A 22,099-nucleotide genomic window follows, 5' to 3' on the forward strand; every position below is an offset into this window, starting at 1 on the left:
TGTTTGTGAAACCAAGGAAAATGCTATGTTTGTTTATTCAGAGGTCTATTTATTAGTATACATATTGTGCCACATAGAGAATAAATATGGCATATTCACATGAAGAATTAATAACAGTCTATAGCCTATGCTTTTTATGAATTCTATAATAAGGCTTTTAAAGAAAATCACCCTTAGTTTATTGGCTGTGTCCATTCACACTTCACCAAATCTGGATGTCAGTTTAAGTTAATTCACAAGAATAAAAACCAATAAAATTTTACATAATTCAGATGTCTATTAAATAGCTATAATTTGTCAGCTTGTTTAAATATCAAACCTGGTACTAACTAAAATATGCTGGTAGTTATATACAACATTATGTCACTAAAACTTCATGGTAATATTTTTATAAGATTTTAAGTGAACACTTTTATATTTATGTGTATTTAACATATCTATTCATTGTCAACTTTTGTATTAGTTTCCGAGGACCGCCATAACAAATCACAAACAGGGTGGCGTAAAACAACAGAAATGTATTGTTCACAGTTCTGGAGACCAGAAGTCCAAAATCAAGGTGTCTGCAGAGTTGGTTCCCTCTTGGGGTCTCAGAGGGAAAATCTGTTCTGTGCCTTTTTCATAGATTCTGGTGGTTGCTGGCAATTCTTACAGTCCCTTGGCATATAGACCTGTCACTCTAATCTCTGCCTACATCTTTATTCTCCCCTTGTGTTGTCTGCATGTCTGCATGTTCTGTCCTCTCCTTATAAGGACAACTCTAATCCCGTATGACCTCATCTTAATTTACATCTTACATCTTAAGATATATTACTTGGACACTATTCCAGGTAGGATCACGTTCTGATGTTCTCTCTGGACATGAATTTTGGGGAGTGGGGGGAAGGCACTATTGAACTCAGTACAGCATATATATTTTTTTCCTTGAAAATATATTTTAAGTAACATAAATGCATTGTTAGTTAATTAAACAAAAATGAAATTTTGGGAAGCAAAATATCTCTTTACTTACCATTTTTTGTATGCTAATCAGAGTCAAGGAAACATTAAAATAGAGTTTCTTTACCCAAAAATCATATGTTGGGATTTAAAAATATCTAAATAAGTAGGCTTGCCCTGTGTTAACTAAGAAATTCTTTCAGAAAAAAAATTAATAAATATCCCTACTTAGATTCTAGTTATAATTTACATGCAGTTTTTACTACTGTTTATTGTGTACTTAATCATTGGCTGAAATAAAGATTATTCAGTTATCTAGCAATGACAAGTGAGATTATCGCAAGTCTCCTTTTTAGAATTCTACTACTTTTTCTGCTCAGTTCTTGGATAGGAACATTTCATGGCCACACACTTGCAGCCCACCACAGATTATAAATTTATAATTCCCTGCTATGAGTAGACAAGCACTGCAATTATTAGGGGCACTGGGGGTAAGGAATAACAGTTCTCTTAATCATGGTCATATCCTTTCATGGATGCCATAACTGACATCATTCAGAGAGAACACTAGAGAAATCTTATTGATGTGCTAAGTTTATACAATGAACATTTTGAAGTAGATATTATAGTTAGGTAATTCAGCAACATTTGTCTCAACCAATAACACATTCTGTATATAAATATGATAACTTTAAAGAACACTAGTTATTCTTCAGTTTTCAGTGATTTTACACTAAATCACCTGCCAAGAATATTGATTCTTCCAATGTTTCTATTCCCTAAACAGCCCTCCTAATAATTCATGTGTAGGGCCAAAGTGAATACCTGATGTCACTAAAAATAGTAACTCTATGTTCTTCTTTATTTGTGTTGTATTGACAAGGAAGATCATATTCCCCGTAAACTTACCACATTTCTATTCTATTTGATGTGTTGGAGGAAGATGAATTTAACAACTATTGTGACTATCAAGTACTGTCTTTCACATTGTGGATTTCTATTTCATTGCCGTCATCTAGCTATATGTAGCCTATTTTTACCTTTTAATTTGTCAAATGCTACTCAAATTCTTAAACTTATTGCTGGAGTATGTAGTCATGATGGATAAGATTCTGATCTGCTGTAATCTCAACTCCTCAAGGATGATAAGGAAGTTTGGTACCATTTTACATAACATAAACCATAAAACCAGAACTACTGCTGAAAGAATGATGAACAGAAAGGGAAAAGGTAGCATGCTCTGAGTTCTTAATGAGTGTAAAAAAAAATGGCATGGTCTGGAAAGAGCCTATAACATTTTAGTTCTTCTTTTATTCCAATTCCAAATTATATTTAACCAATTGATATCAATAAAAAGCAAAGATGACTGGTAACACATGATTACTGATGCTCAGGAGTGTGGGGAGGGGAGTTTGGTACCATGGTGTCACAGGAAATTAATTTCAACTGTTGTCTTTTTATAGAATTAATGCTTATAACGTTCGCTGGGCTGAGAATCATTTGTGGCCCTCTCCATTCTCCATACTTAACTTGTAGCATAGTGGTTAAGGAACAGGCTTTGGTATCAGATTAGTATGATTGGACTCCTTTAGAATATCCATATTTATTGAGGACCTGTAGGTCTTCTAAGTACCAGAGAAACAGCAACAAACAAAATAGATAAGGTTCCTGTTCTTGTGAAGCCCACATTCTACTGAGGGAGGTAGATAATTTAAAAATAAACAAAACAAATAAATAAGCAAGATAACATCAGATAGATAAATGCTTTGAAAAACAGGAGAGAACATATAATAATGATTTTGGTGAGGTTTAAGGTGGTTGCTACTTTAGATCAGAATCAGGAAAATCTTGAGGAAACTTGCTTTTGAATTAGAACCTGAATAAAGAAAGGAAACCAGTAATGAAGTATCTAAGTATCCCAGCTTCCTGAAGTTTCTCCATCTGTAAAATAAGGCACTGGGCTGCTTGGATGATAGAATGTAGGAATGAATGAAAAAAACTTAGCACTAACCTAGTAAGTGTGTGAAGCCTTCCTTGTGGCTGTCTGTCCTTATGACATCAAAGCATAAAGCAGGGTTTGTTTTAACCTTGTTAACAGCAAAGTAAGTTACCAAGTTACCTCAAGTATGTGAGGTTAAACTTATTCTCTCATCTCTAGATGTCATTTCACAATCCATCCCTCTGGATTAGTCCATACCTGGGGATCCATAAATATGGTTACTGTCACTATCCATCTACCTCTAAGTTAGCTGGGCAAATAGCACAATAATGTTTAGATGGCCAAATCCACATTTAATGCATCTTAAGATTTAGTCCAGGATTAACATAATACTCTGCATTTTAGAATATTTTAAGGTTAGCAATGTAAACAGAAGTCCCCAGAGGCCGTGGCCTTGTCCTGTTGATGCCACTAGTTTGGTTACACAGCTAATTCCATCAGAGCCATTGAACCAAGTGTTAGTGTGTGTGAAGAGAGTCCATGAGTCAATTGCCAGCACAGAATTCTTCCTGACATAGGAAAGCAGATGATCTCAACTTCTGAGTGTATACAGTGCAGATTTCTAGTTGAATGGTTCTTGACAATAGTGTCCTCTGTAACATAATGCCTGGCCAGGAGCCAGTGATTATGCCACCGTACAAATCACTGTGCATCTGACGCCAGAATGCCTCTGTGCGTGGTAACAACAAGAGTTCTCAGTCCTGGTGTTCCACAAGATGTTGCATTGGCTCTTTTATTCTTTATCAGACCCTGGAATTAAAGATTTTATTTAGATGGTTTTCAGGAAATAAGTGACGGCAGTGGAAAAGGAAAAGAGAGGAGATTTTAGTGTAGTATTAAGAAATAGCTCTGCTATTATGCAATTCCCATTAGGATGAAATCAGCCTATGTTTTGAAACCTAGTTTTATTAATTGTTTAATAGATATTTTCACTGTAAATCTCTTATTTAATTATAGAACAAAAACAGCTTGGTTCAAACTGTTAGCTAATGATCCATGTATCATTTTAGTAATTGCTAGCTTCTTTCAGAAATGCATTAATTTTGTAAGAATTATAGACTTTCAAATGTGAAAACAGATTTTTTAAGATCAATAAATTAGAACACTTATAATTCATTTCAAATGTTATTTTACTATAACATATTATAAGCCTAAATTTAGTAGAATACTCAAGATATTATAATCCTCTATTTTAATTTACATTTAATTGTCTTTTTTAGAATTAAAAGTAGATAGATCATACTGTATTGGTCATTGATGATGTAAATGAAATTTAAGGTATGCAGTGTTCTATTCAAAAGGAATTATGCACCAGTTAAAATATTTAAATATTTCATCTCCAACTATGAAGTTGTCTACTGATTTTAAATACCAGGGTATTCTGGAGATAACTCATCAGAGCATTTTCACATTAAATAAGTAGATCTAAACATCTTATTTGATAGCGATAGCAATTATTCAAGATGAGGGAACACACAGAACCCTAAATGTTACTCGTAAGTGCAATATGCAACACTTAAAGAAATATTTTTCCCAATGAAGCTATAGTTGCCAATGTTTCTTCTTTTTGGTGGCTTTTCACTTAGTAAAACATTTTCTTTTCTTATTAGCTAGATATAGGCATTGGCCAACTATGAAAACTGTAAGAGTCTCTTGGCTAGCAATTCCAAAAAAAGAGAAAAAAGATAATTGAAAAGGTTTCTTGTGGTTTGAAAATGCCTTCCAAATATTCATTAAACATTTAAGTGAGTAAATTTGTAGAATATGTTTCTGACATTGGCACTGGTTCTGTGGTATTTCTCTGATCAGATGGAAGCGCTGTGTGTTATGCAGAGTGCATTCAGTTCATTCATGCATAAACAATATCATTTTCATAAATTAAAACCTCCCCTGCAGAAGGAACATCTGTGCCTGCCTTTGAATAAAAGATGGTGGCATGTGAGTTACTCCTTGACTGACTGAAAGAATCTTTATGTTTAGAATGAAGTTATACATGCAAAATGGGGGGGGAAAATCAAAACTAACTTGCAGTCTTCATTCCTACCTTATGAAAAAATCCACAGTTAGATTTCCCTGCTTGCTGTTTTAAAAGCTGAATTTCTTAAAATGTCATCCTCTCATTTCTTCTGTTCACTACAGCAACAGTTTTTAGTTTGCATGAAGATGTCTAATTTTAATTACAGGTGAAATTGAGCTGCTGAATAGATCACACCAGATCTGAATGTTCACTTCATGGTCTCCTAGGCTGGAAGGTTGGCAGTGTTCAGATATCATATCAGTATTATGTCTCTTAAAGAAAGAACAGTGAAAGCAATCTTGGATATAGGAAGCAACAGCTTGATTCCAAAATAACAACTCCGTTTCACTTGGAATGAGATTATTGCATTTTGGATAAAGCTGGGACTAACTTAAAAGTATTTCTGCCATGTGATGAAGGCTGATGGAAAACATGCTAAAATGATATATTTTAAATTGCACTCAAACATTTTTTTAATGTTGAAATATTCCTTACTGCTACTGTCACAGCTTGACATAGCCCCATTGGCAATGTTATTAGTATGGCTAATTGTTCCTGTCCATTAAATTACTCACATTTTTCTGGAGCAGCTTGCTAAATGAGGTCAGCTTTCTGGAACCCCTAAATCACCAATGAGAAGGAGATTAAAGGAACAAGCTTGGGAAGGGAGGTAGTCATCCAATGTGGCATCCGAATCAGAGGAAGAACAATGGAGTTACTAATGACAGTAATCAGAGCACCACAGTAGAGCCAGGGCACAAGTGCCAAAATGTTATTCCCTAGAAATTGTTCCTGTCAGTCAATACATCCAGAGGGAGAGAAATGCCAAACTTTTTTAGTGGCCTTACCAATGGACAGAATCATCTCTAAGTTTTTCCAGTGAGTTCTGTTTATGAAACAACAGAATACTCCAAAGGGGGTGAGGAAACAATTACACCTTCCAGAAACATATCATAGTACAAATAGTATGTCTTGAGTACAAGTAGTTCATTACTATTTTTTCCTGAAAGAATTATTGAAATCACATTTATATTACAATGATAAAATGCCACTTCTTCGATTCTTTTAATTAAATCATTTCTCCCTGGCATATTCTAAAGGTATATCACTTTCTCTTTGGGATAGGACCGCTTTGCAATAGAGAACATTTCAGTTCAGGAAAAGGTACAGATAACAAAGCACCAAGAAAATGGTGAAAAAAATTTTAATATGTTTTAAAATATGTAGACAAACTAAGCTAGGTTACTTGTGTCTTGCTTGTTAATAATTAACTAAAACCATCTTTTGAAAAAAATAGAAGAAAACAGATAACATAATCATTTAAAGAAATGGAAACCAAAACCAAAACCAAACAAAAATACAACTATTTGTCTCTCCACAACCCTTACTCCACCCCAGCCTCATATTCCAAGTAATGAAATACCAGTGTGGTCCTTTCATTATCTACAAAGAGCTGGTGACTCCCTAAGCAAGATAAACAGACTAGATGGTTTGTGCTAAAGTAAACTTTTCTCTTTTATTTTATTCTACAAATAGAATTTAGTATTTTTTTAAACTCAGCAAGTAAAGCAACTATCCTGCTTAGGAATTATTTATACTTTTTAAAAAACCACTTTAAGAAGAAATGCAACAATTGCTCAGATTTTCAATACTATTTTATTGCAACCGGATGAGTGTTTTCTAAATTGTGCATTACACCATAATATACAGGATTACAAACAAGATTACAGTACAGATCGATTCCAGTGGTACCAGTATCACATCTCAAACAGCACTTATTCTGGACTGCATTTTACATGCAATAGCTATTGTTCTAATTATGAATTAAATGGTTTGAATTTATTTAAGCTACTGTACTAATTGACTACAATAGATATAAAATCCCAACATCAACAACCTGATTAGATTTAGGCTCAGATTCATTACATGAATATATGACAAACCACCATTTGTGTGACTATGTATAAAATCATGCATTTATATTTTCTGGAAACATCGATAGCTTCAGATTCTCTGTAAAATCATGGAATGCGAAGGAGTAAAAGACTAAAAAGAAACAGTGCAAATTGTATGTGATAGTCAAGCAGCTTTTGATTTAAAGAAGGGTATGTTGGCATTTGTTTATAATATGTATATACAAGCTTGTGCAAGTAATGTATTGAATTGATATGTTTTGATAGGGAATACATCTCTTGTTTTTATTCATCCTCTTAAGAATTATGGATCTGGTTATCATTTTAAGGAGAGGGAAAGACTTTAAAGTGAAATGAATTGCTCAAATTGTGCAATTATTTTTAACAATTAGAGAAGAAAGAAGTGCTAAGGCAACACAATAACTTTCTAAGCACTTTTCTGCTGGTTTAAATTAGTTAAATTATTTTGTATAAATTAGATATAATTCTACTTTTCTGATATGTATAAAAATTGATGAAGCTGCATGGTTTTAAAATAGGAAATCCACATTATAAAAAGTCATTAAAAATTCTGTACAAAATCACAACAAAATAATTCAGCATGGGAAAGGTAACAAGTAGTAAAATGCTGGTTGAAAAATATATATTTATATATATTTTAATTGGCCCATTACTAGTTTAAAAATTGCATAGATCCTAATTATTGCTTGTGATTTTGTTATCCCGATCAGATAATTAATATGCTCTGAATACAGCTGCACCAAATTTGTGGTGCATTTTTTTTTAACTTTACTGTATTTTTTTTAAAATAGAAGAGCTATAGAAAATAATACATAAAGTGAACAGGAACTTTGATCCCCTGTTTCTACCAAAGGCAGTAACGACAATAAATACATATATCACTTGAAGCTTGGAGTATTTGCACTTTGCAGCAGTAGTACCCAAAGGGCTGCCTTTTGTAAACACGACAGTCACTGTAAGCACAGTGGGTTCGTTTCCCAGGGACGGTGAAACTGACGTGCCTCTAATCGTGAAAGATGGCATTGAGCTGGGCACTCATGACTCGCTCATGATGTGAATGGCTATCGAAGGACATAATATTGTCTATAGGGATCTCACAGCGAGGGGCAGCGGCGCCGGAGAAGATTGATCCGTGGCTTTGGGCCCCTGCCAGGGTCGCTGCAGGATAGTGCATGGTAAAGGCATAATTTTTCTCAAACTCGGCGGACGGTTCGTGTTTGAAAGAGAAGTTGCCATTGATGCTGAGAGGCGGGCTGAGGGGTCCGTCAAAGGAAGGGCTGGTGCAATCCGTCAGAGGGCTCTCAAAGAAGGGCTCGAGCGCTGCGCTGTAGGCATGCGGCGGCGGCTTGACATGGAAGACATGGGAGCTGTCCATGGTGCCGTAGGGCGGGCTGGGCAGCCCCGGAGACTGGTAGGAGTAGGGGTGCACCGGGAAAGAAGCGCTGGCAGTCGGCAGGTGCGGAGGCATGTCCTGGTTCTGCTCAGGCAGAAAAGTCCGAGGATTGAGCTGCAGGCAGCCGGCAACCAGGTTGGTGGTGGGCTGGGATAAGCCCTTGCAGAGCGTCTGTACAAAGGAGACCAGGTCAGGGCTTTTGCCGGAACGCAGAATCTCCGACAGAGCCCAGATGTAGTTTTTGGCCAAGCGCAGTGTCTCGATTTTGGACAGCTTCTGTGTCTTGGAGTAGCAGGGCACTACCTTGCGCAGGTTGTCCAGCGCCGCGTTCAGCCCATGCATGCGGTTCCGCTCCCGGGCGTTTGCTTTCATGCGTCTCAGCTTAAAACGCTCCAGGCGCGCCTTGGTCATTTTCTTCTTTTTGGGGCCGCGTCTCTTAGGCTTTTGATCATCGTCCTCCTCTTCCTCTTCTTCCTCCTCTTCCAGGTCCTCGTCTTCTTCCTCCTCCTCTCCCCCGTTCCTCAGTGAGTCCTCTTCCGCGTTCATGGCTTCGAGGTCGTCCTCCTTTTTGTCTGTCTCGTGCTCCTCGTCCTGAGAACTAAGACATTCGTCTGTCCAGCTCGGAGGACCCTGCGGCTGAGGCTCTCCCATCAGCCCACTCTCGCTGTACGATTTGGTCATGTTTAGGTTTCCTACATTCAACAGGGGAGAGGGGAAAACAGAAAAGGAGAAAAACGCTACGTTCAAAAACTACATATGCCCTCAGCTTCTATCCACTAATCCTGTAGAAATGCACGTGAAGAGAATTATCAGCTGATTACAAAATGGGTGCCCCTGAGGGAAAGTTCAATGCAGTTTTATAGTGGCCTGTGTGTGCCCTGCTGGTACGAAGGAGGCTGGACGGGGCTGGGAGGAGGGGAGACAGTATGTGTTATAAGTACATTTCCGGTGTATGTTTCCTTGTGATTAATTTAAGTGTGTTTATGGTGATTACCCGGTAGGATAATGTGTGTGAAAAGGAGTGTACATTTTGGCGACTTCATGTTTATTTGCATGAGTTCAAAGTCACTCACAACTCCACAAAAATGACGAGTTTGAACATTGCAATTGTTTCCATCTCTGTTCTGGCCTCTGGATACTCAGCGATTAAAGTTGAAGAGCCATTACGTAATTTACTAACGCTGGCAGTGATTTTTAAGAAGATTATACTGAGTGGGGATTGAAAAGCAAATGCATGGCGGAGGAAAAGTATTTTCCACCAAATTATTTCACCATCAACGAAACATTTGGTAACAAAAGTGGGCAGGGGTTTTCCATCCCACCCTTGCCTTTATTTTCTCGCCTCCCACCCCGCTGGCCCTCTGCTGAATTTCCACCTTGTATAAAAGCGCTTACTAGAGGGCCAGGGCTGGGGGCGCGGCGCAGAGCGCTCGTCCACGCGCCGGGGATCAGGTGCGGAAGGCTCCTCTCTAATAAACAGCCCATTGAAAGGGCCGCCCGCTCTTTATTGGGGCTTTTCAAAGTTCGCTTCAAACCTTCCTTTAAAAGATTGAGTAATTATAATGGTCAGCGATTGGCAATGGCGAAGTTGCCGCTTCTAATAAGGAAAATAAAAAGCCTTTAGTGAGACAACTGAATTTCTGGCACCTGCAGTGGCTGCTGGGGACTTGGCCGACTCTGGAACAGTAACAGGTAGCAGGAGTGGGTCTCTCTCCCTTTCTCCACGTTTTTTCCCCCTCTCAATTAAACTACCTCTCAATTCGGTTTATTTTCCAGGGTGTGTATATTCAAAGTATCAATGCCCCTTTCATTCACTGAAAAAATAAGTTGGCACTCCCAATGTGTATAAAATACATGTACACAAAATAAATCTTGGTAACGTGGGTTTTTTTCCCCCTTACTGGAGGAAGTGAAATAGTTAAGTAGTTACTTGCTTTCAGAACTTTGAAATCACGACTAGCAAATAATCACAGAGTTAGTGGGCATTATATTTTTAAAAATCCAAAGACGCTCCTATACTTTCCCCCTTAAAAAAAAAAAAGTAAAACAATTTTTTTAAATTAGAAAGCCCGCAGTGGGTATTTGAGTGATGCGAGTCAAATTGTATGCGTATTCGCCTGCAATTATGGAAAGGAATGCCTGTCTCAACACATACACGCGCTCACAAACGCACACATACAGAATATGTGTACATCTTCAATTGCTGCTTTTATTCCCAGCAAAAATGAAAGGATTGTAATTACCTGTAGTTGTTAGTAAGTCCTGAGCAGTGATGGTCTCATAACCCTGGGGCCTCCGGACGCCGTGCCTTCTGCGTGGGGCGAATTCCTCGTGTCCAGGCGGCGCGGGCGCTCAGGTTATATAGCCGAGTTGGTGATGCTGAGCGCGGGCGGGGCCAGGAGCAGAGCAGCGAGCAGGTTCCTGCGCTCCGCGTCTGCGCACGCGTCTGGGCTTTGCGCCCCCTTCCCTTCCGCCCTCCTCCTCCTCCCCCGCCCCCGCCCCCTCCCCCTCAGCCTTGCTCCTCTCCCACCCTCCTCCGACCCAGCTCCCCACTCCCCCACCCCTACCCCCGCCCCATCTTCTTCCTCCCCGGCATGCGCCATATGGTCCTCCCAGTCCAGCCAAGAGCCGGGAACCACGTGACCTGCCCATTTGTATGCCGCGGAGCGCTCCATTCCGGCCCCTTTGTGGCCAGAAGAAAGTGGCCCATCTGTCGCCAGTTAGAGACTCCGCGGACCTGTTTTTACCCGCAGGAGAGATTAACCCTTTCAGGCGGCAGAAGGGGAGAAGGGGCGCGGGGGGAAGGGGGGAAAGGGGAAGGAGTTTGAGAGAAGGGAGCGGGAAAGCTAACACTGACTGGGTTTAGATCAGACTTAGTGGCCGGCGCTGGCGCGGTAAGTAGGGCACAGGTGAAAGAGGCAGAAGCGACAGACTTCTTTGGAGTCCTCGCCCAGGCACTGGCTTCCCGGGCACTCCCCGCCCTCTCTGCGGTGTCCATCTCTTGGTTTCTCCCCCTTGGTAGACACTTTGCTCATTGGCGCCAAAGGGTGGCTTCTCCCAGTCTCCATCAGCCCCTTAAGCTAACATACACTGTTTATTATACGTATAAAGACGGTTTCGTCTGTAAACGCATGCGTGAAAGTAGTCCCTAACCTCTTTAACTGGATCCCCCACGCCCGGCCCCAACAGTGTAGAAAATTTCGTACCTGTCATTCTACTTCACCGTTAACTGGAACCCGGAGGGTCCTGACCCTCAGCTACTCATATCCCTGGAGACTCCTCACTATGTCCGTACCCCTCTGGCCTGTGGTCCTTGTCCTCAGAGCGCGCTAGTCCTTGGCTTCTTGGGCCTCCGGACCTCTCTTGCATGAAACCTAGAGGACTTCTCTGAAGCTCGGATTCTGCCTTTTAACCAAGGCCATTGGATCTATGTAAAGCGTGCCCTTCCCCTGGTTCCCTAACACAGGCTGCCTTGCCTCCCTTAGTTCCCACTTTCAGACCTGTAAATGGAAACTTGGTTGAGACAAGCCTTAAAGGGAGGGTGAAAAGGGCCTGTGCTAAAGGGGTCTTTTTCACTCCTCTTCCTAGAAAGGTCATTAGTACAACTCTGGGAAGGGCTGATGGCCACAACTTCTCCAGACCTCAAAGACTCTGATGTGACCTCCACCTTTCAGGTCAAGCAAAAACCACAGAGCTTCCTGACTAATTCTGAAGGAGCCATATTTGTGTTTAAATGGTGATCATTCACTCGTTCCCACCAAGGCATGTTCCAGAATGATAACACTTTTTAAAGTTGGCTCTATCGCTTCCCTGCCCCCTTTTCTCCACCGCCTCTAATCCTCCATTAACTAACCCCTTATCCCCTCCCACACCCGTGTCCCCTTACAATGAAAGCGTTGAACTAGAATTGCTTATCTAAAAGCCCCTTGAGTTTGAAAACAGTGTCAGGGTTGAGCGGTGCACCTGGGAACCAGAGGGGGGTTACGGAACCGGAGGGGAAGAGAGTCCTAACGTGATAGCTGGTGTCTAGAAGGCTGCGATGCAGGCTTCCCGGTCCAGTGCAAATCTGAAAGAGGACTAAAGGGGTGTGAGACCCGACCCGTTGCCCAAAGTGTGGCATGAACCATGCTGAGTTTCCAGGGCAGAACTGTACAGAGTTTTGGTTTTTGAGTTCACTCATCGGTGTACAAACATCACAGAAGAGGATCAAAGAATTCACCCAGGAGCCTAGTCTCAGTATTTACCCCTGTACAGTATATACCTTAAATGAAGGGTTAAAACTCGAGGGGCATCGGAGTAACAGCCTGCAGAGGCCGGTCCACAACTCGGAAGTCCCAGGACACGCGACGGGTGGACCAAGTGCTGCCACACTCCCGGCAGCTGCCCCTACGGCCTAGCCCACCGTGCCCACGGGGACGTAGAACTTGTGCCCTGGCTCTCATTTCTCAGTCTTAGGGGAGCTTCAGAGGAGATGTTGGGGGCCGGATGGAAGAGTGTTCCAGCTGCCCCGGAGGCCTGGGGTGGCCTAGGGGATTCCCCCCGACCCCCGGAAGCGCAAACTTCCCCCGTTTGCGACACCCTGTGGAATACAGGAGATTCTTGGTGGAGCCAGATGTTCCTGGGCGGGGAAGGAAAGGAAACGCGGGGGGTTCGCCAGCCGAGATTCTAATGCGCATAGTGCGGGAATTACTACACTCGTTCCCTCCTTCTTCTCCTGATAAATTCACCCGAATCCCTCTGCTCATTGTTGGCCCAGGCCTGGGGATCTGTACAAAGAAAAGACCACTCCGGGTTGTTCCAGAGACCTAGCGAGGTTCGGTCTCACCCTGGCTACCAGTGAGCTTCCGGGCCCTCAGCGCTCAGGTGGCGACCCGCCTGCGCGCCGGCAGTGTCTACCTCCAGCGCCATCGTGGCTGAGATTGCCCGGGAGGCTGCAGCCCGGTAGTCAGACCTGGAAGGGAAGAGTCCATATTAGGCCTGGATTGAGATGCTTTTTGTTGGGAGGGGAAGGGGGCGAGGAATTGGGGCCAGAGGACGGTGGCAGCTGAAACGCCGGGAGTGGATGGACTGCCGGCACGGCGGGGCTCAGTACCGCGGATGGTCGCCACGGCACCACCCGGCCGCCTTATTTTCTTCTCCTTCTCTGGATTTTGTTTCGACGGTTGCACACTTTCCCCCTCCCGATACCCTAAATTCTCTCCCTCTCCCTCTGTCCCCACCGCCCTTTAGCGGTACACCTTCTCCAGCTCCGGTCCCCACTGGGCGCCGCAGGCTGCTGCGCGGCACGCGAACCGCACGCGCGGGCAACAAAAGCCGCTTTCATGACTCACTGCCCTCGAGCAATGCCCCAAATCTGTCGCCCCCCGGGTCCCCGCTTCGAGCGCGCGGCGCAGGCCGGGCGGTCCCGGCCGTTACAGCGGCTGCCAGAGCGCCGGCGGGAAGAGGGTCGGCAGGAGGCGAGTGGCCCGGGGTGGGGAGAGGGGAGTGTGGCCTGGGCGGGGAGCGGGGGAGGGGGAAGAGGCGTGTGGCACCGCCGGTGGCGGGGAGGGGACGGGAGGGGGAGGGAGGCGTGAGGCCGGGACTTAGGGGGTGGGAAGCGTGTAGCTGGCGGGGGAGGGTGGGTGGTGCGACGCATTCACAGGGCTAAGATAAAGAGCTGGGGCCGGGCCGGCGTCCCCGGCGGTGACCTGTTTCTCGGGGAAACAGATGCTCGCTCTTGCAAAGGGAGGTCTGCGTTCAGTGAAAGAATTAAGTATGGCCAGGGCGGCCCCACCGACCTCGAGCGGCGCCCGCGTCCTCTCTCCACCCCTCCCAGGAGAGGGGTATCCCGGCCTGGGCATGTTCGAGGGGCGGGAGGTGGTGGGGGGCTGAGAGGCGAGCCAGACCGTAGCGTGCTGGGTCCGCGGGAAGAGGCCTGGAAGCCACATGTTCCTCATAGGCCGGGTAGCTCAGAAGCCCGTGGGAGGCCGGAGGGGGAGGTTGCGGGTTCTGCCCAGACCGCGGGCTCAGCGCGGAGTTTGCGCCCACGCCTCCAGGGAGGCCACTGGGCGCCCGGATCCTGGCCAGAGGCTGGAGCTGCCCGGGCTCGACAGGCGGGCGGCGGGGGAGAGCCGGGAGCAAGAGACAAGCTATTAAAATGCCTCGCCGTCGCCCCGAGCGCAAAACCCGTCCTCCCCAAATCTCCTGGGCTTGCGGCATAATCTTAATTAAGATAATTGATTCATATTGCACCTGCGAGAACAGAAAAAAATTGATTCCAACCCCCAACCCCACAAATCGCTTAGAGCTATTGGATGGAGCACGACGCGGCTGTGATTTGGGGAGTGATTTAGCACCGGGCTTCCCCAACTCGGCCTGCCTGGGCTCTTTTATTTATTATTTACGAGCTCCTAATCCCTCCGGGGCGTGGGTGGCTCCCCTCACGGCGCCTACAGACCTCGAGGGACTTCATCTTTGATTCCGGGTCAGAAGTGAGGGGCTTTCCTTAAACTATCCCATCCAACACTCATAACAACAACGCAAAATCAACGCAGCTGCAAGCATTGGCAGGCGCGGGTCACTGACACGATTGTTCAAGGCCTCATAGCTTGGACATGAGCTACGTGTGTGACTGTGTGAGTGTGCTTAAGTGTACAAGTGTGTGTGAATCTGTGAGTATACACATGTATGAAAGACGGTGTATGAATGTATGAGCTCTATGAACGTGTGTGACTGTTAGTATGTGAATGTATAATTTGTGTCAGGGAGTGTGGATGTGTGTGTAATTTATGTGAGTGTAGGTGTGTGGGGTGTGAGCGTGCATGAGTGAGTATGTGTTTGTGGGAGTTCCTGCTCTCAGGTGAGGAGGGTAAACAGAGGGCTCACACCTGTTTCAGTTGGCTTGAGAAACAGCATGCGGTCTAAAGGGGACGGCAGCGCGCGTGGTAACTGACAAACGCCCGGTGTTTGCCAACATTTGCCTTAACAGAAATCAACAGGCCAACAAAAATCCCCGGTAGCTGTTGTTGCTGCTTGTGTGGAGAGCAGAGACACACCGACGGCACTTGAGCTTCTCCTGAACAATGGCTGCTGCAGTGGGTTGGGGGAGATCGGGCAACTTCCTAAAGGCGAGAGGCCTGGCAAGCCAGGTTTAGAGCCCCAGGCAGCTTGCAGGAGAAATGGCTTCCTCAAGGTATCAGCACCGTGGACAATTCCTACTGCCTTGGCCCTGGAATTTGCAATATTAAGGTTCAGCAAAACGACTCCCCTTCCAGTGCCTTTCGGTTTTTCCTGTTCGCCTTCTTTCACAACACCACTGACTACCACATCCCGAACTTTTAATCAAAGAGCCCTGTTAATCTGCATTTAATTAGCCACCTTCTTTTCAGAATAGGTTTCCTGGAAAACTAGATATCCAGGTTTAGGGGTGGGGGAAAGTTTAAATTATAATTTGAGCTAGCGAGTCTGAAACAAAGAAATCATATATTGAATAACTTTCAGAAAGATAGTCATTGTTCTAATATTTGCACTTATTTAGCACACCGCATCAAAACCAAAATGAACTCTTATTTGTTGTGCACAGAAAATAAAATATGTAAAGGTGATTTTGCTTTTGTTTTATTGAGCATACATTTTATTGGTAATAGAAGTCTCTTTCGATCACCATCATCCTATCAACTCTCCAGTTATTTCATATTATAAACAATTTCTATTACATTAATTGGAAAATAAACCAACCAAAGTTAAATGGCATTATTTGCTCAGATTTGGTGAGCCACAGAATTATCTAGATCATACCAGATTTAGAATATTGCATTACTACACATGACATCCAAAATACCGGAAAAAGTCCCACAGAGAAGAGCAAGCACCTTTGGTAATTTAAACATCTTAGAAATATACGCTATACACCTCCCCCAATTATTGATGTAATTTTCAAATATTATCAGCAATAGGAATCCTTATTAAATATTATTCAGACTTTGCTGAAATGGAAAATATAATTATTTTTAATTCAAAAATTTACCCCTAGAGGCCCATCTTTTTAAAATAAAATGTTTTCTTTCCTCTAACAAATACATTTTCACATGAATTATATATTGATAATTTGACCTTTTCTGTCTTTAACTAATCAAAGGGGGAAAATTCCAAATGTAGATCTCAGAGTTTGGCCCTGGTGGGTCTTTCCGCTTGAGTAGGCACTGAGATTAAAGGAGTTGAACTTCCTCTTTCACTGCTCTCTCCTTGCACTAATTGCTTATGCAAAAAATGCAGATTTGTATTAATTAGTAACTCCACTGATTAGTTCTGTGGTATTTTCACATAATAAATCATGCTGCAGACATGAATTTTGGCACATCACCCAGTAGAGGCTCAGGCTGCAATACGGATTTCATATTAAAATAAAATCTCTAACTAAATCTACCTTTCTGATGCAGGTACCATGAGCAGCCACCTGCTGGGAGCACCTGCCATGGGAAATTACTTTCACTCAGTGACAAGCCACTTTTGGGGCCCAAATAGGACAATCTGATTATGAGGTTAGGCTCTAATAATAAATAAACAAATAAATAAACACAAATGTGCCTAAACTCTAGACGTTTTGCAGACAATGATGTTGTAACAGAGGATCTAGTCATAATGGGACCAGATTTTAAAAACAACTTCCCAGGTTATGGATAAATACCTCAGTCTGTTTTCCTCCTGTGGGGTGTTTGCTCCTTTGTGAGATGGCCTGATAGTCTGAGACTCTTTCATCACTCATCCTCATTGACTCGTCTTCTCCCTAGGCAGGCAAGCTAGTTCAGGAAGAAAAAGAAGGACCAGAAAAGCATCAGGGGGACAGGTATGAATGCCAAGAGCCTTCTCGAAGGGAATTGGCCACCCCTGCAATCCTAGCATATGGTAAGAAGCTGTGAGGTCAGACACCCACAGTTGCCTGATATGAGACAAATTCTCCACTCCCCACTGGTAACTATGTGAGCTTCTACACAACTTCTTTTCTGTTCCTTGAAAACTGTTTAATTTGATGAGGCAGATTACAGTCAATATTGCCGAGATTATAAATTAGACCCAGGTCTCTCTGTGCTCCCCACCAACCCTTTACATTCCCTTGTTTTCTTGCCATTGGTGATACTTTTCCAAGTCCCCTCAGGTGTTCTTGGCACTTTTATGCTCTTTCCTGGTCCATGCCTACTGTTGAAAAATATCCATAAGTTCATGCTTCTTAAGAACTTAAAAGAGAGAGAAATGATTAATCTGATGTCCCTACCTGGAGGGCTTGCAAAGTCACAGGGCACAAAGAAAAAGGAATGAGTGCTTAATGTTGGCATTCAGAGATGAATAAAGGCTAAGGGAGGTGTATTCTGGATGAGGCTGGGGCAACATGCTCTGCTGTAGTTGCGCTATGCAGGTTGCAGTCTCTCTGCCTACCATCATGACGGGTCCTGAGGCAGCAACATATGTGGTCGGGGGTGAGGAGGGTGCAGCCTCTAGGGAGACTCTCTCTCTAACCTTCATTTACTGAACCTTTTGATGCTTTGTTGGTGAAAGAAAAGGTCTGCATTTTGTGATCTTTATTTATCTTAGATGTGAATAACTTTTTTTAAGGAACTAAAAAAAAATGTCAGGAGAGCAGATATAATTTAAAGCAGCCCTCTATTAAGTCAAATATACCTTTTTTCTCCTTTGAATTCACTCCTGAATCCCACTTCATATGGCTTGACATGGACAAGATTCATCATCTCTGATGGGAAAACAATCCTATACTTTTCACATTGGTCCCCAATGCTGGGGTGTAGAGGCTATGTAGAGAGCCAGGGCCAGGCATAAGCAAAGGCTCTAAAGTTGCTTCTGTTTATTATTGGAGAGCTTGTCTCCTCATTCCCTTCCTTTCAGAAACTGCCTGCTTCATTGAGTAATAAATGTATTCATCAAATCTATATTGAGGGCTACTGTGTGCCAGGCACTGTGCTGCTAGTACCAGTCATACAGGGGTAAATAGAAACAGACATCGGTCTCTGCTTTCTCAAAACTTTCTATCTAGTGAAAGAGAGAGACTTTAATAAGATTCACTCACAAGTGAGTATACACCCATCTGACTTGAGATAAGTACAGGAAAGGAAAAACAAACCCCACCAATCCATAAAAGCTGAGGACAAAGGAACCTGGCAAAGACTGAGGTGGGAGGACTCCCAAGGAAGTGGAGTTCTAAGGTAATGAGAAGGGTGTTACCCAGTGAAGGGGGCTGACCTGGGTGAGAGTATTCCAGGCAATGGGAAGAATATATGTAAAAGCTCTGAGCAAGAGAAGTGTGGAAAGTTTAAGAACCTGAAAACATCCAGCATAGCACTAAGAAGAAGAAGGATAATGGTAAAAGGTGAGGTAACAAAAAGGAAGACAGGATCCAGAACCTGCTTCCCATTGACGAGCTTTCAGCTGTTGGGAGGAGTGCGAACAAGACATGAGTAAGACTTGTACTTTTAGAAGATTGTTTTAACCACAGTATAGGAATCTGATTGCAGAGTGGATGAGTTGGGTAAAGGAAGGCTGTTGCAGTTTTCCTAACGAGAAGATGGTGCTTGGATTAGGCTGATTACAGAGGAGATGAACAAAGTTAGAGAACATAGTTCAAGATATTTAGAAAGACTGAAATTATAGCCTAGTTTCACACAAATTACCCAAAGGCCATCAAAAAGACATGATTCTTTAAAACCTTGGATGAATGTTATTGATTGCCTCAGGAGTAACAGGAATTTAATTTAAATCAACAAGTACTTGTTAACCCATAACATAACTACAATCTAAAAGTATTGTCTACTTTGCAGAGCAGGTACTAGAACAATAGCACACATTAATTGAGCACTTAAGACATTCCAGGTGCACTGAGTTAACACCTATGATAATTCTCATTTGACAGTTGAGGGAAATTAGGCTTATGCAGGTCAGGTAATATGCCCAATGTCATCTAGCTAATTAATGGCAGAACTGGAACCCAAACTCAGGTCTACTTGACTCCAAAGCTTGAGCCTTTATACTATGTTGTACAGGAAAAGGATATGACCAAGATTTGTTATAAATTATGTTTTATAAAATCACACTTTAATTTTGTTTCAAAGGAATTGTTTTAAGCTCAATGTTTAGTAGTTCAATTACTCTAAAAATAACATTAATAAATACAACTGTAATATAAATTGCTGAGTCTTTCTGGAAATAAGAATGGGAGAATAGTAACCAATAATTTAGTAAGTTAAATCCATCCGAGTTTTGCAGTAGACTAATTTAATTGATGAGAAGCAATCAGGTTGGAGGAAATGATGCAGATAAATTATTCTACATCATAGAAATAACCTTTCTTATAAAAAGCTCACTATTCAAGAATTACACTAAAATGTGTTCTTCTTGAATGGTTCAAATTGGTTTGGCTCTGGGCTTCCCTGGTTGCGCAGTGGTTGAGAGTCCGCCTGCCGATGCAGGGGACACAGGTTCGTGCCCCGGTCCGGGAAGATCCCACATGCCGCGTAGCGGCTGGGCCCGTGAGCCATGGCCGCTGAGCTTGCGCGTCCGGAGCCTGTGCTCCGCAACAGGAGAGGCCACAACAGTGAGAGGCCCGCGTACCGCAAAAAAAAAAACCAAAAAAATTGTTTTGGCTCTGGACATATGTAGTTCAAAATAAGCAATCCTTATTGAGCATGATCCTACATTAGCCTTTGATAAAGAATTGAAGATTTTTGTTTTCATTAGGAAAAACTCATATTTAATTATAACTCAGCACTTATTCCTTGGCATATTCATTGCCTAAACACTTATAAAGGAGTGTATTTTCACATGGAGATGGGGAGAGGGCAAAGTGAAAGGTTGGCATCTCTTATTAATATAATTAAATTATTGCCAGGGGAGGGATGGATTGGAAGTTTGGGACTAGCAGATGCAAACTATTATTTATAGAATGGATAAACAACAAAGTCTTTTTGTACAGCACAGGGAACTATATTCAATATCCTGTAATAAACCATAATGGAAAAGAAAAAAAAATTATTGCTGATCTTCTTAGCCTCTAAACATGGGGAAATTCCAACTGTCAACAATACATGCATTTAAATCTGGGTAATAAACAAGTAGATGCATCAATTGCATAATTTAAAAGCAAAAAAATAAAGTTTACTTTTCCTTCTCTGAAGAAAGTCATTGTCAGAGAGGAGACAACACGCAGAGTAGAAGGATTTGAGCTCACCTCCTCTCACAAAAACACCAATCACAATTGACTGCTGAACAACTATTGACAAGAAAGACTGGAATCTGCCAAAAAAGATATTCTACATCCAAAGACAAAAAAGAAGCCACAACAAGATGGTAGGGGGGCGCTTTCACGATATAATAAAATCCCATACCCACTGGGTAGGTGACCCACAAACTGGAAAATAATTATATCACAGAGCTTCCCCCATGGGAGTGAGAGTTCTGAGCCCTACATCAGGGTCCCCAGCCTAAGGATCTGGCATTGGGAGGAGGAGCCCCCAGAGCATTTGGCTTTGAAGGCCAGTGGGGCTTGAGTGCAGGAGCTCCACAGGACTGGAGGAAAGAGAGACTCCACTCTTGGAGGACATGCACAAGGTTTCACAATCTACCAGGGCAAAGCAATGACTCCATAAGAGCCTGGACCAGACCCCCCTGTGGGTCTTGGAGGGTTTCCTAGGGAGGCAGGGGTTGGCTGTGGCTCACTGTGGGGCAAGGACACTGGTGATGGAGGTCCAAGAGAATATCCATCAGTGTGAGCTCTCCCAGAGGTCACCATTTTGGCATTTGAGACCTGGCCCCACCTGACAGCCTGCAGGCTCAAGTGCTGGGACACCTCAGGCCAAACAACTGACAGAGTTGGAACACAGCCCCACCCATTAGCAGAGAGGCTGCCTAAAGTCATCCTGAGTGCACAGCTGCCTCTAAACACACCGCTTGACACGGCCCTGCCCACCAGAAGGACAAGACCCAGCTCCACTCACCAGTGGGCAGGCACCAGTCCCTCCCACCACAAAGCCTGCACAAGCCCCTGGACCAAACTCACCCACCAGCGGGCAGACACCAGAAGCAAGAAGGACTACAAACATGCAGCCTGAGAAACAGAGATCACAGACACAGAAAGTTAGACAAAATGAGATGGCAGAGAAATATTTCCAGATGAAGGAATAAGATAAAACCCCAGAAAAACAACTATGTGAAGTGGAGATAGGCAATCTACCTAAAAAAGAATTCAGAGTAATGATAGTAAAGATGACCCAAGATCTCAGAAAAAGAATGGATGCACAGACTGAGAAGATACAAGAAATATTTAACAAAGAGCTAGAAGATTTAAAGAACAAACAGAGATGAACAATACAATAACTGAAATGAAAAATGCACTAGAAGGAATCAATAGCAGATTAAATGAGGCAGAAGAATGAATACATGAGCTGGAATACAGAATGGTGGAAATCACTGCTGCAGAACAGAATAAACAGAAAAGAATGAAAAGAAATAAGGACAGTCTAAGAGACTTCTGGGACAACATTAAATGCACAAACATTTGCATTATAGGGGCCCCACAAGGAGAAGAGAGAGAGGAAGGACCTGAGAAAATATTTGAAGAGATAACAGCCAAAAACTAACATGGGAAAGGAAATACTCACTCAAGTCCAGGAAGCACAGAGAGTCCCATACAGGAAAAACCCAAGGAGGAACATGCCAAGAAACATATTAATCAAAATGATAAAAATTAAAGACAAAGAGAAAATATTAAAATCAACAAGGGAAAATCAACAAATGGCATACAAGGGAATCCCATAAGGTTATCAGCTGACTTTTTT

The 22,099-nt window shown here is 42.8% G+C and overlaps 1 protein-coding gene across 1 annotated transcript; it reads right to left on the reverse strand.

The window, feature by feature from the left end:
* Positions 1-7,892: 7,892 nt before the first annotated feature.
* On the reverse strand, positions 7,893-8,963 carry NEUROD1 (neuronal differentiation 1; the record flags this gene model as incomplete). Its single annotated transcript, XM_079710003.1, has 1 exon — positions 7,893-8,963. One exon carries the CDS (start codon positions 8,961-8,963, stop codon positions 7,893-7,895), a length of 1,071 nt encoding a protein of 356 aa, XP_079566129.1.
* Between the last annotated feature and the right edge of the window lie 13,136 nt (positions 8,964-22,099).

The sequence above is a fragment of the Hyperoodon ampullatus genome, assembly GCF_949752795.1.
Source record: "Hyperoodon ampullatus genome assembly, chromosome: 8".
NCBI lineage: Eukaryota > Metazoa > Chordata > Mammalia > Artiodactyla > Ziphiidae > Hyperoodon > Hyperoodon ampullatus.